The sequence below is a fragment of the Scyliorhinus torazame genome, chromosome 8 (assembly GCF_047496885.1).
Source record: "Scyliorhinus torazame isolate Kashiwa2021f chromosome 8, sScyTor2.1, whole genome shotgun sequence".
NCBI classification, from domain to species: domain Eukaryota; kingdom Metazoa; phylum Chordata; class Chondrichthyes; order Carcharhiniformes; family Scyliorhinidae; genus Scyliorhinus; species Scyliorhinus torazame.
In genome coordinates, this window is record NC_092714.1 from 273,437,961 (window position 1) to 273,456,640 (window position 18,680).

At 48.9% G+C, this 18,680-nt stretch overlaps 1 protein-coding gene across 2 annotated transcripts in view; it reads right to left on the reverse strand.

Moving 5' to 3' along the window:
- Positions 1 to 18,680, reverse strand: part of kcnq2b (potassium voltage-gated channel, KQT-like subfamily, member 2b) — a 249,502-nt gene that overhangs the window by 87,242 nt on the left and 143,580 nt on the right. For both annotated transcript variants that reach the window (XM_072515343.1, XM_072515342.1), the window contains exons 2-5: positions 14,938 to 15,028; positions 9,733 to 9,859; positions 3,762 to 3,937; positions 1,570 to 1,695 (exon numbers count right to left, since the gene is read on the reverse strand). In XM_072515343.1, coding sequence (XP_072371444.1) covers positions 1,570 to 1,695; positions 3,762 to 3,937; positions 9,733 to 9,859; positions 14,938 to 15,028 — 520 coding nt within the window. The remainder of the gene's footprint in view (positions 1 to 1,569; positions 1,696 to 3,761; positions 3,938 to 9,732; positions 9,860 to 14,937; positions 15,029 to 18,680) is intronic.

The following is an 18,680-nucleotide window of genomic DNA, read 5'->3' on the forward strand; positions in this document are numbered from 1 at the left end:
ACTGACCGGGGGCACACTGACTGGGGGCACACTGACCGGGGGCACACTGTCCGGGGACACACTGACCCAGACACACTGACCGGGGGCACACTGACCGGGGGCACACTGACCGGGGGCACACTGACCGGGGGCACACTGACCAGGGGCACACTGTCCGGGGACACACTGACCGGGGACACACTGACCGGGGACACACTGACCGGGGGCACACTGACCGGGGGCACACTGACCCAGACACACTGACCGGGGGCACACTGTCCGGGGACACACTGACCGGGGGCACACTGTCCGGGGACACACTGACCGGGGACACACTGACCGGGGACACACTGACCCAGACACACTGACCGGGGGCACACTGACCGGGGGCACACTGACCAGGGGCACACTGTCCGGGGACACACTGACCGGTGACACACTGACCGGGGGCACACTGACCGGGGGCACACTGACCGGGGACACACTGACCGGGGGCACACTGACCGGGGGCACACTGACCCAGACACACTGACCGGGGACACACTGACCGGGGGCACACTGACCCAGACACACTGACCGGGGGCACACTGTCCGGGGACACACTGACCGGGGGCACACTGTCCGGGGACACACTGACCGGGGACACACTGACCCAGACCACACTGACCCAGACACACTGACCGGGGGCACACTGACCGGGGGCACACTGTCCGGGGACACACTGACCGGGGACACACTGACCGGGGGCACACTGACCGGGGGCACACTGTCCGGGGACACACTGACCGGGGGCACACTGTCCGGGGACACACTGACCGGGGACACACTGACCGGGGACACACTGACCCAGACACACTGACCGGGGGCACACTGACCGGGGGCACACTGACCGGGGGCACACTGACCGGGGGCACACTGTCCGGGGACACACTGACCGGGGACACACTGACCCAGACCACACTGACCCAGACCACACTGACCCAGACACACTGACCGGGGGCACACTGACCGGGGGCACACTGTCCGGGGACACACTGACCGGGGACACACTGACCGGGGACACACTGACCGGGAACACACTGACCGGGGACACACTGACCGGGGACACACTGACCCAGACACACTGACCGGGGACACACTGACCGGGGACACACTGACCGGGGACACACTGACCGGGGGCACACTGACCGGGGGCACACTGTCCGGGGACACACTGACCGGGGACACACTGACCGGGGACACACTGACCGGGGGCACACTGACCGGGGGCACACTGACCGGGGACACACTGACCGGGGGCACACTGACCGGGGGCACACTGACCGGGGACACACTGTCCGGGGACACACTGACCGGGGACACACTGACCGGGGACACACTGACCGGGGGCACACTGACCGGGGGCACACTGTCCGGGGACACACTGACCCAGACACACTGACCGGGGGCACACTGTCCGGGGGCACACTGACCGGGGACACACTGACCGGGGGCACACTGACCGGGGGCACACTGTCCGGGGACACACTGTCCGGGGACACACTGACCGGGGCCACGCTGACCGGTGTTTTACAGAATTGAGCTACTCACCAGACCCCACCAAAGGGCATCTGCGTACGTCGCAAACTGTTTATTGTCATCTTTCTCAGCGAGGTAGACCAGGAAGGAGGCGAGAATAAGGCAGAGAAAACCGATGTACCAGGCAGTGATCAGCTCCTGAAAGGCAGCGGGCACAGCGAGGAGATAGAGGTAGTGAGAGTGGAAGAAACAAGACACACGGCTGGAACTGTGAAGTGAGATTCAAGGAGGTGAGACATGAGACATGGAGAGAAAAAAAAGGCTGGCATTTATAAAGCAACTTTCACAATCTCAGTCTGTCCCAAAACGCTTCAAAGCCAATTCAGCATTTTCTGAAGGGTAGTTACTGCAGTGATGTAGGAAACAGAGCAAACAATTTTTGCAAAGAAAGCTCCCACAAATAGCACTACGATAAATGCCTGGATTAACTGTGTTAATGATGTTTGTTGAGGGATTAAACATTAACCCCATGATACTTGGGAGAATATTCCTTATCTTCCTCAGGAACGGTTGAGGACTTTGGGTCGGTACTCGTTGGAGTTTAACTTACAGGATACTGCAAAGCCTGGATCGAGTGGACGTGGAGAGGATGTTTCCACTTGTACGAAAAACTAGAACCAGAGGGGACAATCTCAGACTGAAGGGACGATCCTTTAAAGCTGAGGTGAGGAGGAATTTCTTCAGTCAGAGGGTGATGAATCTGTGGAACTCTTTGCTGCAGAAGGCTGTGGAGGCCAAATCACTAAGTGTCTTTAAGATAGAGATAGATAGGTTCTTGATTAATAAGGGGATCAGGGGTTATGGGGAGAAGGTAGGAGAATGGGGATGAGAAAATATCAGCCATGATTGAATGGCGGAGCAGACTCGATGGGCCGAGTGGCCTAATTCTGCTCCTATGTCTGATGGTCTTATGGTCTTTTACATATCTCACAGAGTACAGCTCAAACAGTGCAGTGCAGTAATGCCCTGGACCGTCAGCCTGCATTTTGTACTGAAGTCTCTGGAGTGCGACCTAGACCGGTCGCAGTGTTACTGCGTGAGGGAAGGGTGAGTGATACTCAGAGTTCCTCCTGCTCAATCCAATCCTGGTTGGAAAGAGCTCGTGTAAGGACAGGAATTTTACAGTCGAATAGCCCATAACGCATCTGAACAAAGCATTTATTGCCCATCCCTAATTGCCCTTGAGGGAGCAGTTAAGACTCAACCACATTGCTGTGGGTCTGGAGTCACGTGTAGGCCAGACCGGGTAAGGACGGCAGATTTCCTTCCCTAAAGGACATTAGTGAACCGGATGGGTTTTTACAACAATCGACAATGGTTTCATGGCCATCATTAGGCTTTTAATTCCTGATTTTTATTTAATTCAAATTTTACCATCGGCCCTGGTGGGATTTGAACCGGGTCCCCAGAGCATTACCCTGGGTTTCTGGTTTACTAGTCCAGTGACAATACCACAACGCCACTGCCTCCCGAAATGTTGGGCTGAATATTCAGGTGGGCGCCAGGAGCAGATGTCGGGGGCCATGCGCAGGTTCTGACCATGATGGTATCTCAGTCCCACCCATCTACCCGGCCAATTGACAGGCCGCCTCCAATCAGGCATGGCAGGTGGCCTGCAGAGGCTGGAGGGCCAATCAGAATGTCTGAGACTGTGGACCGCCAGCAGCCCCTGCTGGCATTAGCAGGAACTGCCAGCACCGGTGTAAGGAATTAATAACCGTGCACTGGAGGCAGTACAGAATAGGTTCAGGCAATAGTCCCTGGGGTGAAAGGGCTGTCCTCTGATCAAACACTTGAGTTAATTGGGTCCATTTAGAAGAATGGGAAGGGATCTCATTGAACTGTCCAAGATTCTGAAGAGGTTCGACAGGATAGACATTGAGAGACCGTTTGCCCAGGCTGAGGAATAGTCTCAGGGCAAGGAGAGGTTCACCTAGAGCTGGAATGAGAAGAAATCTCTTCACTCAAAAGGTTGCGAATCTTTGGAATTCTCCACTGGAGTGGATGCTCAGTTGTTGATTCATGATTGGGAACGGCGATTTTTGACCTACCAGAAAATCGAGGGATGCCGATCGGCTGGGGATATGGCGTTAGGGTAGAAGATGGGGCATGAACAAGCTGGAGGGGCTGAATCACCTCCTCACGCTCCTATTTCTTATGCTCTTATTCCCAAGCCCTGCTCACGACTCCTCTCTCACAGTTACCTTGCTGTGTGCGTAGACCACCGATCCCAGCAGCTTCCAGGTCCCTCCCCTCCGATCCATACGGATCATCCGTAAGATCTGTAGAAATCTTAAACTCCTCAGAGCAGATGTGGCAAAGACATTTCCCTGTGTCCCAGCGGCAAGCACAGCGATCGAGGCAACGAGAACCATGACATCTGGACAGAGAAGGACATTTCAGACAAAGTTACCTTCTTAACCTGAGAACTCAATCCCAAAGTTTAGTCTTTCTATGAGGTATTCTCTTTTCTCTCACTTCTTGACTCAACCCCTTATCCGACTATAGTGATCTGTATATCTGTGTATTTACACAAGGGGTCAATGTAGATGCAATACAACTGAGCAAGCACTAGAGGGAGCACGGGAGAGGTATAAATAGAGACAAACAGGAAGTCAGCCAGACTTCACAGGAGTGGCAGCTCGTGAGCAGGACACAGACAGGCAGCTCAGATGTAACATAGTGTAATCGCTGGAGAGAGAACAAACTCAAAATAAAGCATCTACTTCAACTGCAAGACTACGACCTTTATTCAGACACAAGGAATAACACATGGTACCAGGAGACTTCAGAACGCTTACTATGAGATTGAACAAGATGCAGACAAAGAAAGACCAAAATGGCAAGAAAACTCGTACCGGACATTCGACGTGGGAAGACTTCGCTATTTCAATGAAATTGGTTGGAAACCCACCGCAGCTGAACACAACCAGTAATTTAAGTAATAACTGGAAAAGGTTTGAACAGTTCCAAATATGTATCGTAGCTAATTATTTGAACACAGTCTATGACGCAATGAAAATAGCGCTGCTACTCACAACAGTGGGTCATGAAGCTAGAGAAATCTATAATTGCTTTAGATACTTGAAAGGTAAAGACAGCAGCAAATTCGAAGTAATACTGAAAAAATTTGAACAGTACTGTAACACCAGCAACAATGCTGCTTTAAAACATTCAATGCTTGGAGACCAAATTGCACAGGGAATGAGTGATGCAAAACTCAAACAATCATTACCAGAACAGAAAGGGTTAACTCTAGAAATCGCAATTGAAAAGTCCAGATCGAAAGAAAAAAGTGACTTTAACTTTTTACAAAGAAGAAACGCTGAAATACACTTTAAAATGGCATCTGAGCACATTTTACAGTCTCCGGGGAACGAAAGTCGAAATTCTGCGTCTGCGCATGCAGAGGGAATCGAAGCCGTGCATGCGCAGTTGAACAAAAAGAGCACAGTAAAGGAAAATCAAATTGCGCATGCGCAATCGATCCCTACGCTTTATGTCACGAACGTCATGACGTCAGAAGACCCAGACCACGCCCACTTAAAAGGGAAATGCCCGAAAATCGAAAAGAAGAATTTCAAAGCTGCAAAACCCAATTTTCTTACCTCAAAAGACAGAACAATGCCTGAACTTATACCAGCAGTTGAAAATAACCGTCACAAAAGCCTGGAATAAGCAGTCTGCACCACCCAAAGTGAAGAGAACGATAACAACTCCGAAACGAAAAGAGATGATTTGTCTATCGAACAATACACACAATACTACTCAGACTAGGCTGAGTTATTCGGATCACAGCATCAGCAACACGGTTGAAAAGCTCAACCCGACTCTTCTCAAGGTAGATGAATCCAATACCGTGATGACATGGCAGGTCGTCGATACATTGGATAACAGCAACCTGTCAAATACCCAAGAAGAAGACGGCGCCACACAGAGAACACTGCACGACTCCACAGAGAGAGCGATGAAAGACTCCACTGACAGCTCGTTGACAGACTCCAAAATGGGAGCAAGCAAACACTCCATAGCGAACGCCATGCGTGATCTAGACAATGTAAGTCTGCCCACTGTATGTGAAAACAGTGACAATGTGATCACAATCGACATACAGGATGTGCAGGATCACAGCGAGACTGACAGATCTCAGCTCATCTGTACAGAAGCACAGAGTAGAGCTACTCATGAGTCCAGAGAGACCACGTCAATTGAAACCTCATCCACTCGAAACTACCCACAAGAAAATGAAATCATGAAGATTTTGACTCCAGAAGAGGAGCACCAAGAAAGCAAAGAAGAGGAATCAAATCCACTACAAATGACTGATGTCACCAACATCAATGCAACATCCAGATCATTCTCACAATCCTCAAGAAGAAACGTTCAATGAAACAGCAGATACCACAGACAACACTCACACCAATAACTGTGACAATTACTCAAATCATCCACAGGGCACACTCATTGAGTGCAACAAGAACAACATAAAACGCAAGAAGCACAGCAGAAATAAGAACAACAACAGCAACAATAAAAACAACATGAAGCGCAACAAGAACAACAAAAACCACAAGAAGCACAGCAGAAACATGAACAACAGCAACAACAAAAACTACAAGCACAACGACAAAAACTACAAGATAAACAACAAAGCCAACAACAAGCATGACAAGAACAACAACGAAAACAACAAAAACAGAAACAACAAGCATGACAAGAAAAATAACAAGAACGAAGAAAACAACAAAAACAGAAACAACAAGCACGACAAAAACAACAACAAGAACGACAACAACAAGAATGACAACGAAAACAACAAAGACAGAAACGGCAAAAGCAGCAACAAGAGCGACAACGAAAACAACAAAGACAGAAATGACACAAACAACAACAATGAAACAAAGACCTGTACAGCATGGTACAACTCTGCACATGAAGAACAATGCCACAGCACACTGCAAAACAATGACAAGACTACAAACATGCCATGGCATGATAACGAGTCTTACAAATTCACATCTGCTCCAGAACAAGCAAGCACACCAGCTTCAAGGCAGATGACACACAAAATCGATACCACAAGCATAGAAAAAAGTCCACGTCAGTCAACATCAGTGGTTCGACCATTTGAATACCTCGTGATGACTTGTTGGTTACTTAAAATACAAGAACACTGACGACATTCACAAAGAAGTTACAATATCAATATCCCAAGTCAACAACAGAAAAAAAAGTCAACTGAACAAATTCATAAAGTTTGGACTCATACATGTTTTATTAAGATTGGACTCATAAATATTAATTGGGTTTGTATAATAACCAATATCATCACCACTTGTACAGATATACATATCGTAAGTAATCTAAATTGTTTTGTACAATTTTCTTTAATACTGTACAGAAAATATGTAAAGAAAAAAGGGGGGATATAGTGATCTGTATATCTGTGTATTTACACATGAGATCAATGTAGATGCAATACAACTGAGTAAGCACTAGAGGGAGCACGGGAGAGGTATAAATAGAGACAAACAGGAAGTCAGCCAGACTTCACAGGGATGGCAGCTGGTGAGCAGGACACAGACAGGCAGCTCAGCTGTAACATAGTATAAGCGCTGGAGAGAGAACAAACTCCAAATAAAGCATCTACTTCAACTGCAAGACTACGAGCTTTATTCAGACACAAGGAATAACACACCGACAACAGGCGTTCATTCCATGTTTTATAACAGGGAACGGTTGAGGCTCAGACTGCGGCCGGGTACGGAGCAGGGATGGGCAGGGAAGATATCATAAGGAGGGATAAGCTGTCACCCGAGGTTGGACGTTAAATGGTGCAGCTTGTGGTGCAAAGGGAATAAGAGGTGAACAGCTAACAGCTACAGGGAAAGAATGAAATCGGAGAAGGGTGCTTGGTTTAACCAGGGCCCATTGTCAGACAGTTAGAACATAGAACTTAGAACAATACAGCACAGAACAGGCGCTTCGGCCCTCAATGTTGTGCCAAGCATTGTCCGAAACCGAGATCAAGCTATCCCACTCCCTGTCATTCTGGTGTGCTCCATGTGCCTATCCAATAACCGCTTGAAAGTTCCTAAAGTGTCCGACTCCACTATCACAGCAGGCAGTCCATTCCACACCCTGACCACTCTCTGGGTAAAGAACCTACCTCGGACATCCCTCCTATATCTCCCACCCTGAATCTTATAGTTATGCCCCCTTGTAACAGCTACATCCACCCGAGGAAATAGTCTCTGAATATCCACTCTATCTATCCCTCTCATTATCTTATAAACCTCTATTAAGTTGCCTCTCTTCCTCCTCCGCTCCAAAGAGAAAAGCCCTAGCTCCCTCAGCTTTTCCTCATAAGACCTATCCTGCAAACCAGACAGCATCTTGGTAAATCTCCTTTGCACCCTTTCCAATGCTTCCACACCCTTCCTATAATGAGGTGACCAGAACTGCACACAATACTCCAAATGTGGTCTCACCAGGGTCATGTATAGTTGCAGCATAACCGCGGCTCTTAAACTCAAGCCCCCTATTAATAAACACTAACACACTATAAGCCTTCTTCACGGCTCTATCCACTTGAGTGGCAACCTTCAGAGATCTGTGGACATGAACCCCAAGATCTCTCTGTTCCTCCACATTCCTCAGAACCCTGCCGTTGACCCTGTAATCCGCAGTCAAATTTTTCTACCAAAATGAATCACCTCGCACTTATCAGGGTTAAACTCCATCTGCCATTTTTCGGCCCAGCTCTGCATCCTATCAATGTCTCTTTGGAGCTACAACAGCCCTCCACCTCATCCACTACTCCACCAATCTTGGTGTCATCAGCAAATTTACTGACCCTCCCTTCTTCCAAGTCATTGATAAAAAGTGTGATTTGAGCCTTGGTAAAGTGGGGCAGATGTTGAAAGCTGGATTTACTGGAATAAAAGAGAGATATCGGCAGAGACAGAGAGAGCAAGACAGACAGAGAGACAGACAGAGAGAGACAGGGAGAGCAAGACAGACAGAGAGACAGACACACAGAGACAGGGAGAGCAAGACAGACAGAGAGACAGACAGAGAGAGACAGACAGAGAGAGACAGACAGAGAGAGACAGACAGAGAGAGACAGATAGAGAGAGACAGACAGAGAGAGACAGGCAGAGAGACAGACAGAGACAGGGAGAGCAAGGCATACAAAGAGACAGACAAACAGAGACAAAGACTGGGCGGGATTCTCCGACTCCTCCGCCGGGTCGGAGAATCCCCGGGGGGCGGCGCGAATCCCACCCCACCGCTCCGACGCTGGCTGCCGTATTCTCCGGCGCCGGTTTTCGGGCGGGTCAGGGTTTACGCCACGCCGGTCGGGGGCCGTTGGCAGTGGCCCCCCCCCCCCCCCCCCCTCGGCAATTCTCCGGGCCCCGACTTCATCCCACGCTCTGAGAGCTGTACAGCTCCTATCCTGCCTCCATTGTCCATTCCTCTTAGTTTATAAAACCCACATTTGGATTTACTAACTCATCTCCGCGATTCAGTAACCCTCTCGGCCATCCTTTCCACCCTGGGTGTCGAACACGGTGGGCGGTGTCCCAGTGTCTACCTTTCCCGGCTTAAAGAAAGATTCTGCTTTGACAGGTCTTCACAGCTCACCTGCTGAATGTTTGATGGGAATGTGCAGCTCACGCAGAAACAGCGAGTTAAAATGCTGCTTATTTTCTGAGATTCTTATATTCCCGTTTTACAGTTTTTTCCTTGTGGCTTTGTGACACAGGCACTGCATCCTTAAAGGGATCAATGCTTTGGATCAAAACCATTGGAGGAGGTCCTGTTTCCAAGGTGAAGAATCCCAGTTGGCAGCACATGTTGAAACATGGTGAGCTAGACAACACTCAGGCCACGGATTAGCAGGAATCCATGACAGTCATGCACCCTCGTCATTCCTGCTCCCTGGATTTGTCCTATTATTATCGATTCTACTTTAGTAGCGCTTTGAGAGAAATGGCACAATTGGTCCACCTGTCAAAATATCTGAAAGCTATTTGACTAAGTTTGGCATCACACCTCAGAACAATGCTTCCCCAAGGGTGCCCCTCCTGCCAGCACTCTGCAGGTAGGGACCAGCGGAAGGAACCATGGCTAGCAGCTTTCTCATTTCCACAGCCCAAAGGACGCACTCACCGATCACGCAGAACGGCTTCCGTGCGAATTTCAGTCGGCCTCGCCATCCTCGGTATCGACAGCAGCACCCAGCTGACCAGATCCGTACCGTGTACTCAACGCCAAACACCACAATCGTCACAATTTCCTGTGGGACAACGAGAGAGAGGGAGGGAGGGGTACAACAATTCTCAGATAACACCGAATGCAGAATTTAAACTCTGGGCTTTCAAAACCAGGTTAGACCAGGCTACAACACTGTCCCTTCTGCTCTTCGTATTCAAGAAAGAATATTGAAATACGAGAGATAGCAGGTTTGCAAGGATGCTACCAGATTTAAGATGTTATTACCATCAGGAAGAACCAGAATGGGGCTTTGAGGGATGATCTGAAGTTTGGAGGAGATTTTGATAGGATGGGTGCAGGGAAGATGTTTCCACCTTCCGGGTGGTCAAACGAGGGGTCATCAATATGAGACAGTCAATAGTAACTCGAATAGGGAATTCAGGAGCTCGCACAGGGAGTGGTTGATGTGAATAGTATTTAAGGGAAGCTGGATAAACACATGATGGATCAAGGAACAGAAGAATATGTTGATGAGGTTTGATGACGTAAGGCGGGAGGTGCCTCATAAACACCAGCATAGACCGGTGTTGCTGTCCTAGCTGATGTTATAACTGGATGGGAAGGTCCCAGAATGAACCCTGGCTCAAAATACCCTCACTTTTAATTTTTTTCATAAAACAGGGACAAGGAACGGGGCGGCATGGTGGCACAGCGGTTAGCACTGCTGCCTCACAGCGCCAGGGACCCAGGTTCAATTCCGACCTCAGGTAACTGTCTGTGCAGAGTCTGCACATTCTCCCCGTGTCTGCGTGGGTTTCCTCCGGGTGCTCCGGTTTCCTCCCACAGACCACAGATGTGCAGGTTAGGTGGATTGGCCGTGATAAATTTCCGCGGGTGTCCAAAATGTTAGGTGGGGTTACTGGGTTACGGGGATAGGTTGGGGGCATGGGGGTTACATAGAAGATCGGAGCAGGAGGAGGCCATTCGGCCCTTCGAGCCTGCTCCGCCATTCATCACCATCATGGCTGATCATCCAACTCAATAGTCTAATCCTGCTTTCTCCCCGTAGTCTGATCCCAATCTCCCCAAGTGCGATATCCAGCCGCCTCTTCAATATATTCAAAGTTTCAGCATCAACTACTTCCTGTGGTAATGAATTCCACAGGCTCACCACTCTTTGGGTGAAGAAATGTCTCCTTATCTCTGTCCGAAATGTTTTACCCTGAATCCTCAGACTGAGACCCCTGGTTCTGGACACACCCATTGGGGCCTGGGTGCCATGGCTGGGGAGGGGAAGAGGAGGCTAAAAAGACTGAAAACCCCTCAAACAACGGTCAGAATTTCTGTGGAAAGGGGGGGGGTGCTGCTGCCCAGGCCGGGGGCGGTAACGAGGATCGACTTGTTACCAAGTCCGTGGACTCAGGGTGTCCCCCTCGGGATGGAGGTGGCCTGGCTCAGACCACTGTTGCTGCCGTCTGTCTTTTAAACGCATCCCTTTGCTGCTTACAGGCTCCTGGCTGCCCACCCATGCTTGTCACGACTTGCCGGTGGGAATGGAGCATACCGCTAGTGCGATTTAGATCAATGCAAATTATGGTTTTGCATGGATCCGCTGGCACGGGATCGGTATTACTGCCAGCGAGGGGACTGGACCATGAAGTCGGAATCAGCGCTGGTCGCAGAACTTGATTTTTCAATTGTGAGCGATTCTCCACCTGATCTGCTCACACTGCTGAGTGCTGCCTGTGTCCTTTAAATGCTCAGAAGGCCTCTGGTCATCTAGTAACCCACCCAGGCAGCCTCTCTGGACACCCTCATACCTCAGCTGCATTACCAAGGCCAATCTGAATCAGGAGCCCACCAGGGTGCTCCTCAGAAGCGCTGCCCCATTGCAGAGGAAGCGGGGGACCAGCAGAACTCATCCCAACCAGAGGACAACTGCACCGGCTCGATGCCACTCTCAGGACAGAGGACTCATCAGTGATACCCTTACCCCTCAGGATCACCAGCTGTTCCTCCTGGTAAGACTTGCAGTGCTGACTGCCTCTGCCACCTCCTCCCAGGCAGTGTTCAGGAGGGCAGGCTTGAGGCTGCGGCCCAGCCTGGGGAACAGAGTGACTCTCTGCTCCTCACTGGCACGGAGCTGTGAATCCATCTCAGACTCTCGACCTTGGGGCAGGTCTTCTGCGAATGTCTTGGTGACCGCAGTGAGTGTGCGGTAAGTGGAGCGATTAGAAACAGCTCCAGCGGCCAGGCTCTTTAGCGCTAACCCGGGCCCAGCGGTTAGAACTCCCGCTGGGCCCGGGAATTCCTCGCAATTTGTGCTGCCCCATTTACATGTCCTGACTCACTTTCCAAATAGCATCCCGAATGGGAACACAAATCACACGCTATTCAGTCCCAGTGTCAACACTTAGCTTCCCAAACTGAGAATCCTGCCTCCTGTCTCCAACTGCTCTCAAATTACCGAAACTAAAATTTAAAAGCTTTTTTGCCTTACAAAGGTCACCAGTTGCAAAGCAACGGCCACATGTTTATGCATTTTGTCCAGTTTTCACACCGTAGTCCTCTCTAAGCACAACAGAATCACAGCTGGACCTGAACCAACCCCTGCACATACAAACACCTTTGTCAAGTATCAACCTAAATCTAAGTTTTACCCATCCAGACAAAGAAACATTAAATAAACCCACCAAAAACTATACCTTATTTCTCATGTTTACCAATAAAAATATAAAACTCTTAAAACTATGAAAAGATAAAAACAAATTACTGCGGATGCTGGAATCTGAAACGAAAACAGAATATGATGGAAAATCTCCGCAGGTCTGACAGCGTCTGTGGAGAGTGAAGGGAGTGAATGTTTCGAGTCTGGATGACTCTTTATCTAAGCTTAGGATCCAGGCAGCTGAAGGTACAGCCACCAATGATGGAGTGATTAAAATTGGGATGTCAAGAGGTAATTATAATAATAATCTTTACTGTCACAAGTAGGCTTACGTTAACGCTACAATGAAGTTACTGTGAGAATCCCCTAGTCGCCACATTCCGGCACCTGTTCGGGTACATGGAAGGAGAATTCAGAACATCTTTCGGGACTTGTGGGAGGAAACCGGAGCATCCGGAGCAAGCCCACGCTGACACAGGGAGAATGTGCAGACTCCGCACAGTGACCCAAGCCAAGCTTCGTCTTACAGAAGCGCAGATACCTCAGTGTTGTGTGGTTGGAGATTGCGGAGACAGGGGGCGGGATTCTCTCACCCCGGGGCCGGGCCGGAGAATTGTCGGGACCGGGGCTAATCGCGCCACACCACCCCGACGCCGGTCCGCCGATTTTCCGGAGAGCGGAGAATCGCCATTGGCACAGGCGCGGTTGGTGTGGTGCCGGTCGGGAGCTGCTCTACGGGGCTCCCCCCGGATATTCTCAGTCCTGGATGGGCCGAGTGGCCACGCTAAAATCGCCGAGTCCCGCCGACGCCATCCACACGTGCTCTTAGCTGGCGGGACGTTCGGCGTGGATGCATCTGGGGGCGGCCTAGTTGGGGGGGGGGGGGGTGGCCTCCGCTGTGGCCTGGCCCACGATCAGGGCCTACCGATCGGCGGGTCAGCCTCTCGGGCTGGTGGCCTCTTTTGCTCCGTGCCGGCCTCTGTAGCCCTACGCCATGTTGCGCCGGGGCTGGCGCGGAGAAGGCAGCCACTGGGCATGCACGGCAATCGCCCCGGTCCCACTGCGCAAGCGCCCGTTGGCACCAGTTCCACCCGCGGCGCCCATCTGACACTGGAGGGGCAGCTGAAGGGGCGTGGGTCGCTCCAGTGGCATGCTGGCCCCCTGTAGGTGTCAGAATTGCTGTTCCTGAGGCCATGTTTACGGCGTCAACACTTAGCCTCAGGACCAGAGAATCCCGCCTAGGAAGTGGCCAAAGAGCGATTTGAAAAAAAGGATGAGAATTTTCAAATTAAGATGTTGCCATACCGGTGTGACGTTCCTTGTGAAGTCCCTCAAGGTGGCTTAAAGTCGTAGCGCTGACAAAGAACATCAAGCTATGTATTTCAAACAGAGCTAGTTTATTTACACAACTTTAAATGATTTGCACACCTTACTAAGTAATAGCTAAGAAAAGAACAGTATTAAATCAATGTTAGAGAAATCTATAATATCTTTCTAATACAACTACCACCCTATCTCAACCTTTAACTAACCTTCTCCAACACCTTCTCCCAGAACCCCAGGAGGCACAGACTATTTATATGACTACTCTGTGTGCCATCTAGTGTTGAGACCCATGAACATCATCTTGTTAACCCTTTACACGCCCTACATTATACATATCATTACAACCGGGAGCTGATGCAGATTAGCTGAATATAGGTGCTTCATACGAATGGGACTCGGTGATAGAAAATGGGTGGCAGAGATTTAGTTGAACTCAGGTTGGCAGAGTTTGCGAAGTGGGAGGTTGGCAGGGTGAGTGTTGGAATAACATAAATTCCAGCCTTTTGTTTTCCGGCTTAATTCAGGTAAAACCCAAGATGCCAATCGTCTTTTTGATTGCTTTTTGCACTCGGACAGTGGGTGATCCCTGTGGAGCTGCAAGATAACTGGATGTGTTTGTCGAGAAAGGAGAGATTGCGAGATCTGGTGAGAGTAAGGAAATGGGGTATTCGTCTCGGAAAACACTTCCATTCTGTTACTGAAATTTCCTGTATTCTCTGATCAGTTATTTGCTAGCTACATCGGGCGACACGGAGGCACAGTGGTTAGCACTGCTGCCTCACAGCGCGAGGGTCCCAGGTTAGATTCCTGGCCTTGGGTGACTGTCTGTGTAGAGTCTGCATGTTCTCCCCGTGTCTGTGTGGGTTTCCTCCGGGTGCTCCAGTTTCCTCCTTCAGTCCAAAGATGTCCAGATTAGATGGATTGGCCACGCTAAATTGCCCCTTAGTCTCAAAAGATGTGCAGGGTGGGTGGGGTTACGGGAATAGGGAGGGGTGTGGGTCTAGGTAGGCTGCTCTTTCAGAAAGTTGGTGTGGACTCGATGGGCCGAATGGCCTCCTTCTGCACTGTAGGAATTCTATTCTACACCTCAGCTGTGATGTGGATCACAGCGGGCAGTTCTCGGATAAACAGAGGGCCTGAGCAATAGTTATACAGAAATTACTTACCAGAATATATAGTGCACCTTCTGAGCTTTGTTCATACTCCTTGATTGTTGAGAAGACTGACAACACCAGACAAGAGAAGACCAGTAAAAAACTGCAAAATACAAGTAGGAAAATTGAAATGAGTTAATCATTTATCCGAAGCAACATGTAAATAAACACACCACAATCTATTGGAGGCCAGCAGGGCCAACATTTTGCACTGAATCATCATCAAGCTCCCAAAGTCATCCAAGGGCTTATTGTCCATGTCTGAGCCCAGTCGCCAAGTGTTGGTCATCATTGGACTTGATCTGTCTGCCAACACCTCAATGTTAAAGTTCTCATCCTTGTTTTCAACTCCCCCCCCCCCCCCCCCCACCCCCTCCAATTGCCTCATTACTCCCCATCTTTGTAATCTCCTCCAACCCCTCATCATGCTCTGAGATCTCTGCATTCCTTCAATTCCGGTTCCGATGTTAATCGCTCTATTATTAGCAGCTGTGCCTCCAGCTTCCTACTCCTAAGGTTCCCAAATTCCCTCCCTAACCTTCTTGGCTTCTCTTCCTCGCTTTGTTCCCGCGGGAGGGGTTGCGCTGCCGGCGGAACGGACAATCCCGCTGCGTGGATAATTCACCACTTTCAATCAACCCAGCAAATCCCACTGTTATAACCTGCCTGCTTACCATTGGCTGTGGACTAATGACAATCCTACAATCCTGTGGGAGTATGAGCTTCCCCAATGAGGGGGGCGGAGAAATCATTAGCAGACTCCCTGGATAAATAAAGCTGGCCAGTTTGGAACCAGCAGGAAGGAGTGTGCAGCAAGGGACGTTGCTGCTGCTGTTATATATATATATATATATATATATATGTTATTGTAAATAAATGTTATTACTTTGTATCCTTAAAACTCGTGCTGGATTCTTCGTGGCCCTCACAAAAAGCTCCCACACCAACATAACTGCCCTCTGAATCAGTCTGGCATGTGCCTCAATTGTAACACTCCACTCCCTCAGCTCACAATGATCCACTACCACCGATTCCTGGTAACTATTGAAGGAAAATAGAGGTAGCAACAACCACGGTGAATGGTATGTCAATTATTTATTGAGCAGCACCAGTTTAATAGACAGGCAGCATTTATTTAAGTTCCTAAAGCTCTTATAAAACGGGGCTGATCTAAGTTTTCTTTAAAGTTTGGACTTTTGTTATAGAGTCCCTTTAAAGGATTATCAATTTGTTTAATTGGCTTATTTGATTAATCAGTCTATTTTATTTCACAGGTATTCCAAAAGTGCATAAAGAGAGGCTGCTGAGAGATTGGGTTAGTAGGGAGGAGGCAGAGATATGTAACGCTACATTCTGTGAATACAGGAACTATCAAAAAGAGGATATGCATCTAGTACGGATGGCACCGTGGCACAGTGGGGGCAGTGCAGTGGCATAGTAGTCAGCACTGCTGTCTCACATAGGGAGAGCCTATGTAGGGTGCTGTGTCAGAGGGTCGGTGCAGACTCGATGGGCCGAATGGACTCCTTCTGCACTGTAGAAATTCCATGGTACCATACCCGTCCTCACCGTGTGACTTGGAATCCATTTATCATCCACATTCCAAGATTAATTCTTTGGCATTCCTTGTGCTTTGCTACATTTAAAACGTTGTACGTTTAACTTCCCTCCTCTTGTTTAAAGCTTGTGCCCAAGTCATATAGTGTCAGCTGCGCACTCCGTGGGTAGCACTCTATTTCAAGTCAGAAGGTTGGGGGTTCAAGTGTCTCTCCTTGGACTTGACAGCCACCAATGCTGACACTTCAGGAGTGTACAGAGGGAGTGTTGGAGTTTCCCAGGTGCCACAGTAAAACGAGGCCCTGTTTGGTCTCCTGGTGGATGGAAGTGTTTCCGTAGTATTATTTTGAAAAAGAGCAGTTCTTGATGTTCTGGCCAATATTCATCCCTCAGCAATAATAATTTATTTCTTATATATTCATGGGACGCGAGAGTCACTGGAAATGCCAGTATTTATTTTGTATAGCCTCACAGAAGCAATGTCAAACATAATTTTACACCGAGCCGCAGAGGTAGCTATTAGGGCAGACAATTGTTAGGTCTGGGGTGGGAGGAGCACACAGTTTCTCGAGCCCCACTGCCACACAGATTGCACCATTATTTTAAAAACTTAATTCACTCACCAGAATGGCCAATGGTTCACCTTGGCAACTGTTGGACCCAGAATAAAAAGAGAGTTTGACAAGGCTTTCTCAATAAACTCAGAATGACGGATTTTTTACAAATCAAAACTTCTGTTTTAAAGCAAGTTGCAAGAATTGGTGCAGTCACAACTCTACTCTGGAAGTATGACTATCTATCCCCTTTTAAAAATACTCCCAACATGCACACACACACAAAGTACAAACACATCGGGTCTCTGCAGAGGTGGCTTTATAAAATAAAGGATAAAGTTTGATGGTTTTGACGTTGTCGATCTGGAGCCCCCTGGCCCTTGCTCCCAGTAGATGTCTGGAGGTTCTCACCAACACAGCTCTGGCATGGAGGAGAAATCAGAGCTGGACCAATCCCTCTTGTCTCAGCGTCTCAGGTTTCGACAGATAGACAAGTTGCACTGGGCTGAGGATTCTCAGCTGGGTACTGCCAACCACTGTACCTGAGGCAGGGCCCTGAGGAGCTGGGCACCATTTTACTTTATTAGTTCAGCCCCAATGAATTCATCAACAAATGTCCAAAATTTTCAGCTCGTCTCTGTCATGTTATTCCCAGTAAATCACCAGCCTTTGCCTTTAAACCAGTTTTTCCCCCAACAATGCAAATAATTGTAGTTCAAAAAAGCAAACTCTCCCCCCCCCCCTCAAATACAGATTACAGGGTCAACGGCAGGGTTCTGAGGAATGTGGAGGAACAGAGAGATCTTGGGGTTCATGTCCACAGATCTCTGAAGGTTGCCACTCAAGTGGATAGAGCCGTGAAGAAGGCTTATAGTGTGTTAGCGTTTATTAACGGGGGCTTGAGTTTAAGAGCCGCGAGGTTATGCTGCAACTGTACATGACCGTGGTGAGACCACATTTGGAGTATTGTGTGCAGTTCTGGTCACCTCACTACAGGAAGGATGTGGAAGCATTGGAAAGGGTGCAAAGGAGATTTACCAGGATGCTGCCTGGTTTGCAGGATAGGTCTTATGAGGAAAGGTTGAGGAAACAAGGGCTTTTCTCTTTGGAGCGGAGGAGGATGAGAGGCGACTTAATAGAGGTTTATAAGATGATGAGGGGGCTAGAGTGGACGTTGAGAGACTATTTCCTCGGGTGGATGTAGCTGTTACAAGGGGGCATAACTATAAGATTCAGGGTGGGAGATATAGGAGGGATGTCCGAGGTAGGTTCTTTACCCAGAGAGTGGTTAGGGTGTGGAATGGACTGCCTGCTGTGATAGTGGAGTCGGACACTTTAGGAACTTTCAAGCGGTTATTGGATAGGCACATGGAGCACACCAGAATGACAGGGAGTGGGATAGCTTGATCTTGGCTTCGGACAATGCTCAGCACAACATCGAGGGCCGAAGGGCCTGTTCTGTGCTGGACTGTTCTATGTTCTATGTAAATACCATGCTGGTCAGGTAATTTTCTGAAAAATGCATTGTTGCTCCCAGTTCAAAGGTGAACTTATGGTAAAATCTTTTGTAAAAACAATCCAAGAGTCCAAATAATGCAATATCCTTCCAAATCTTAAACAAATAATTCAATTTGGGAAGATATG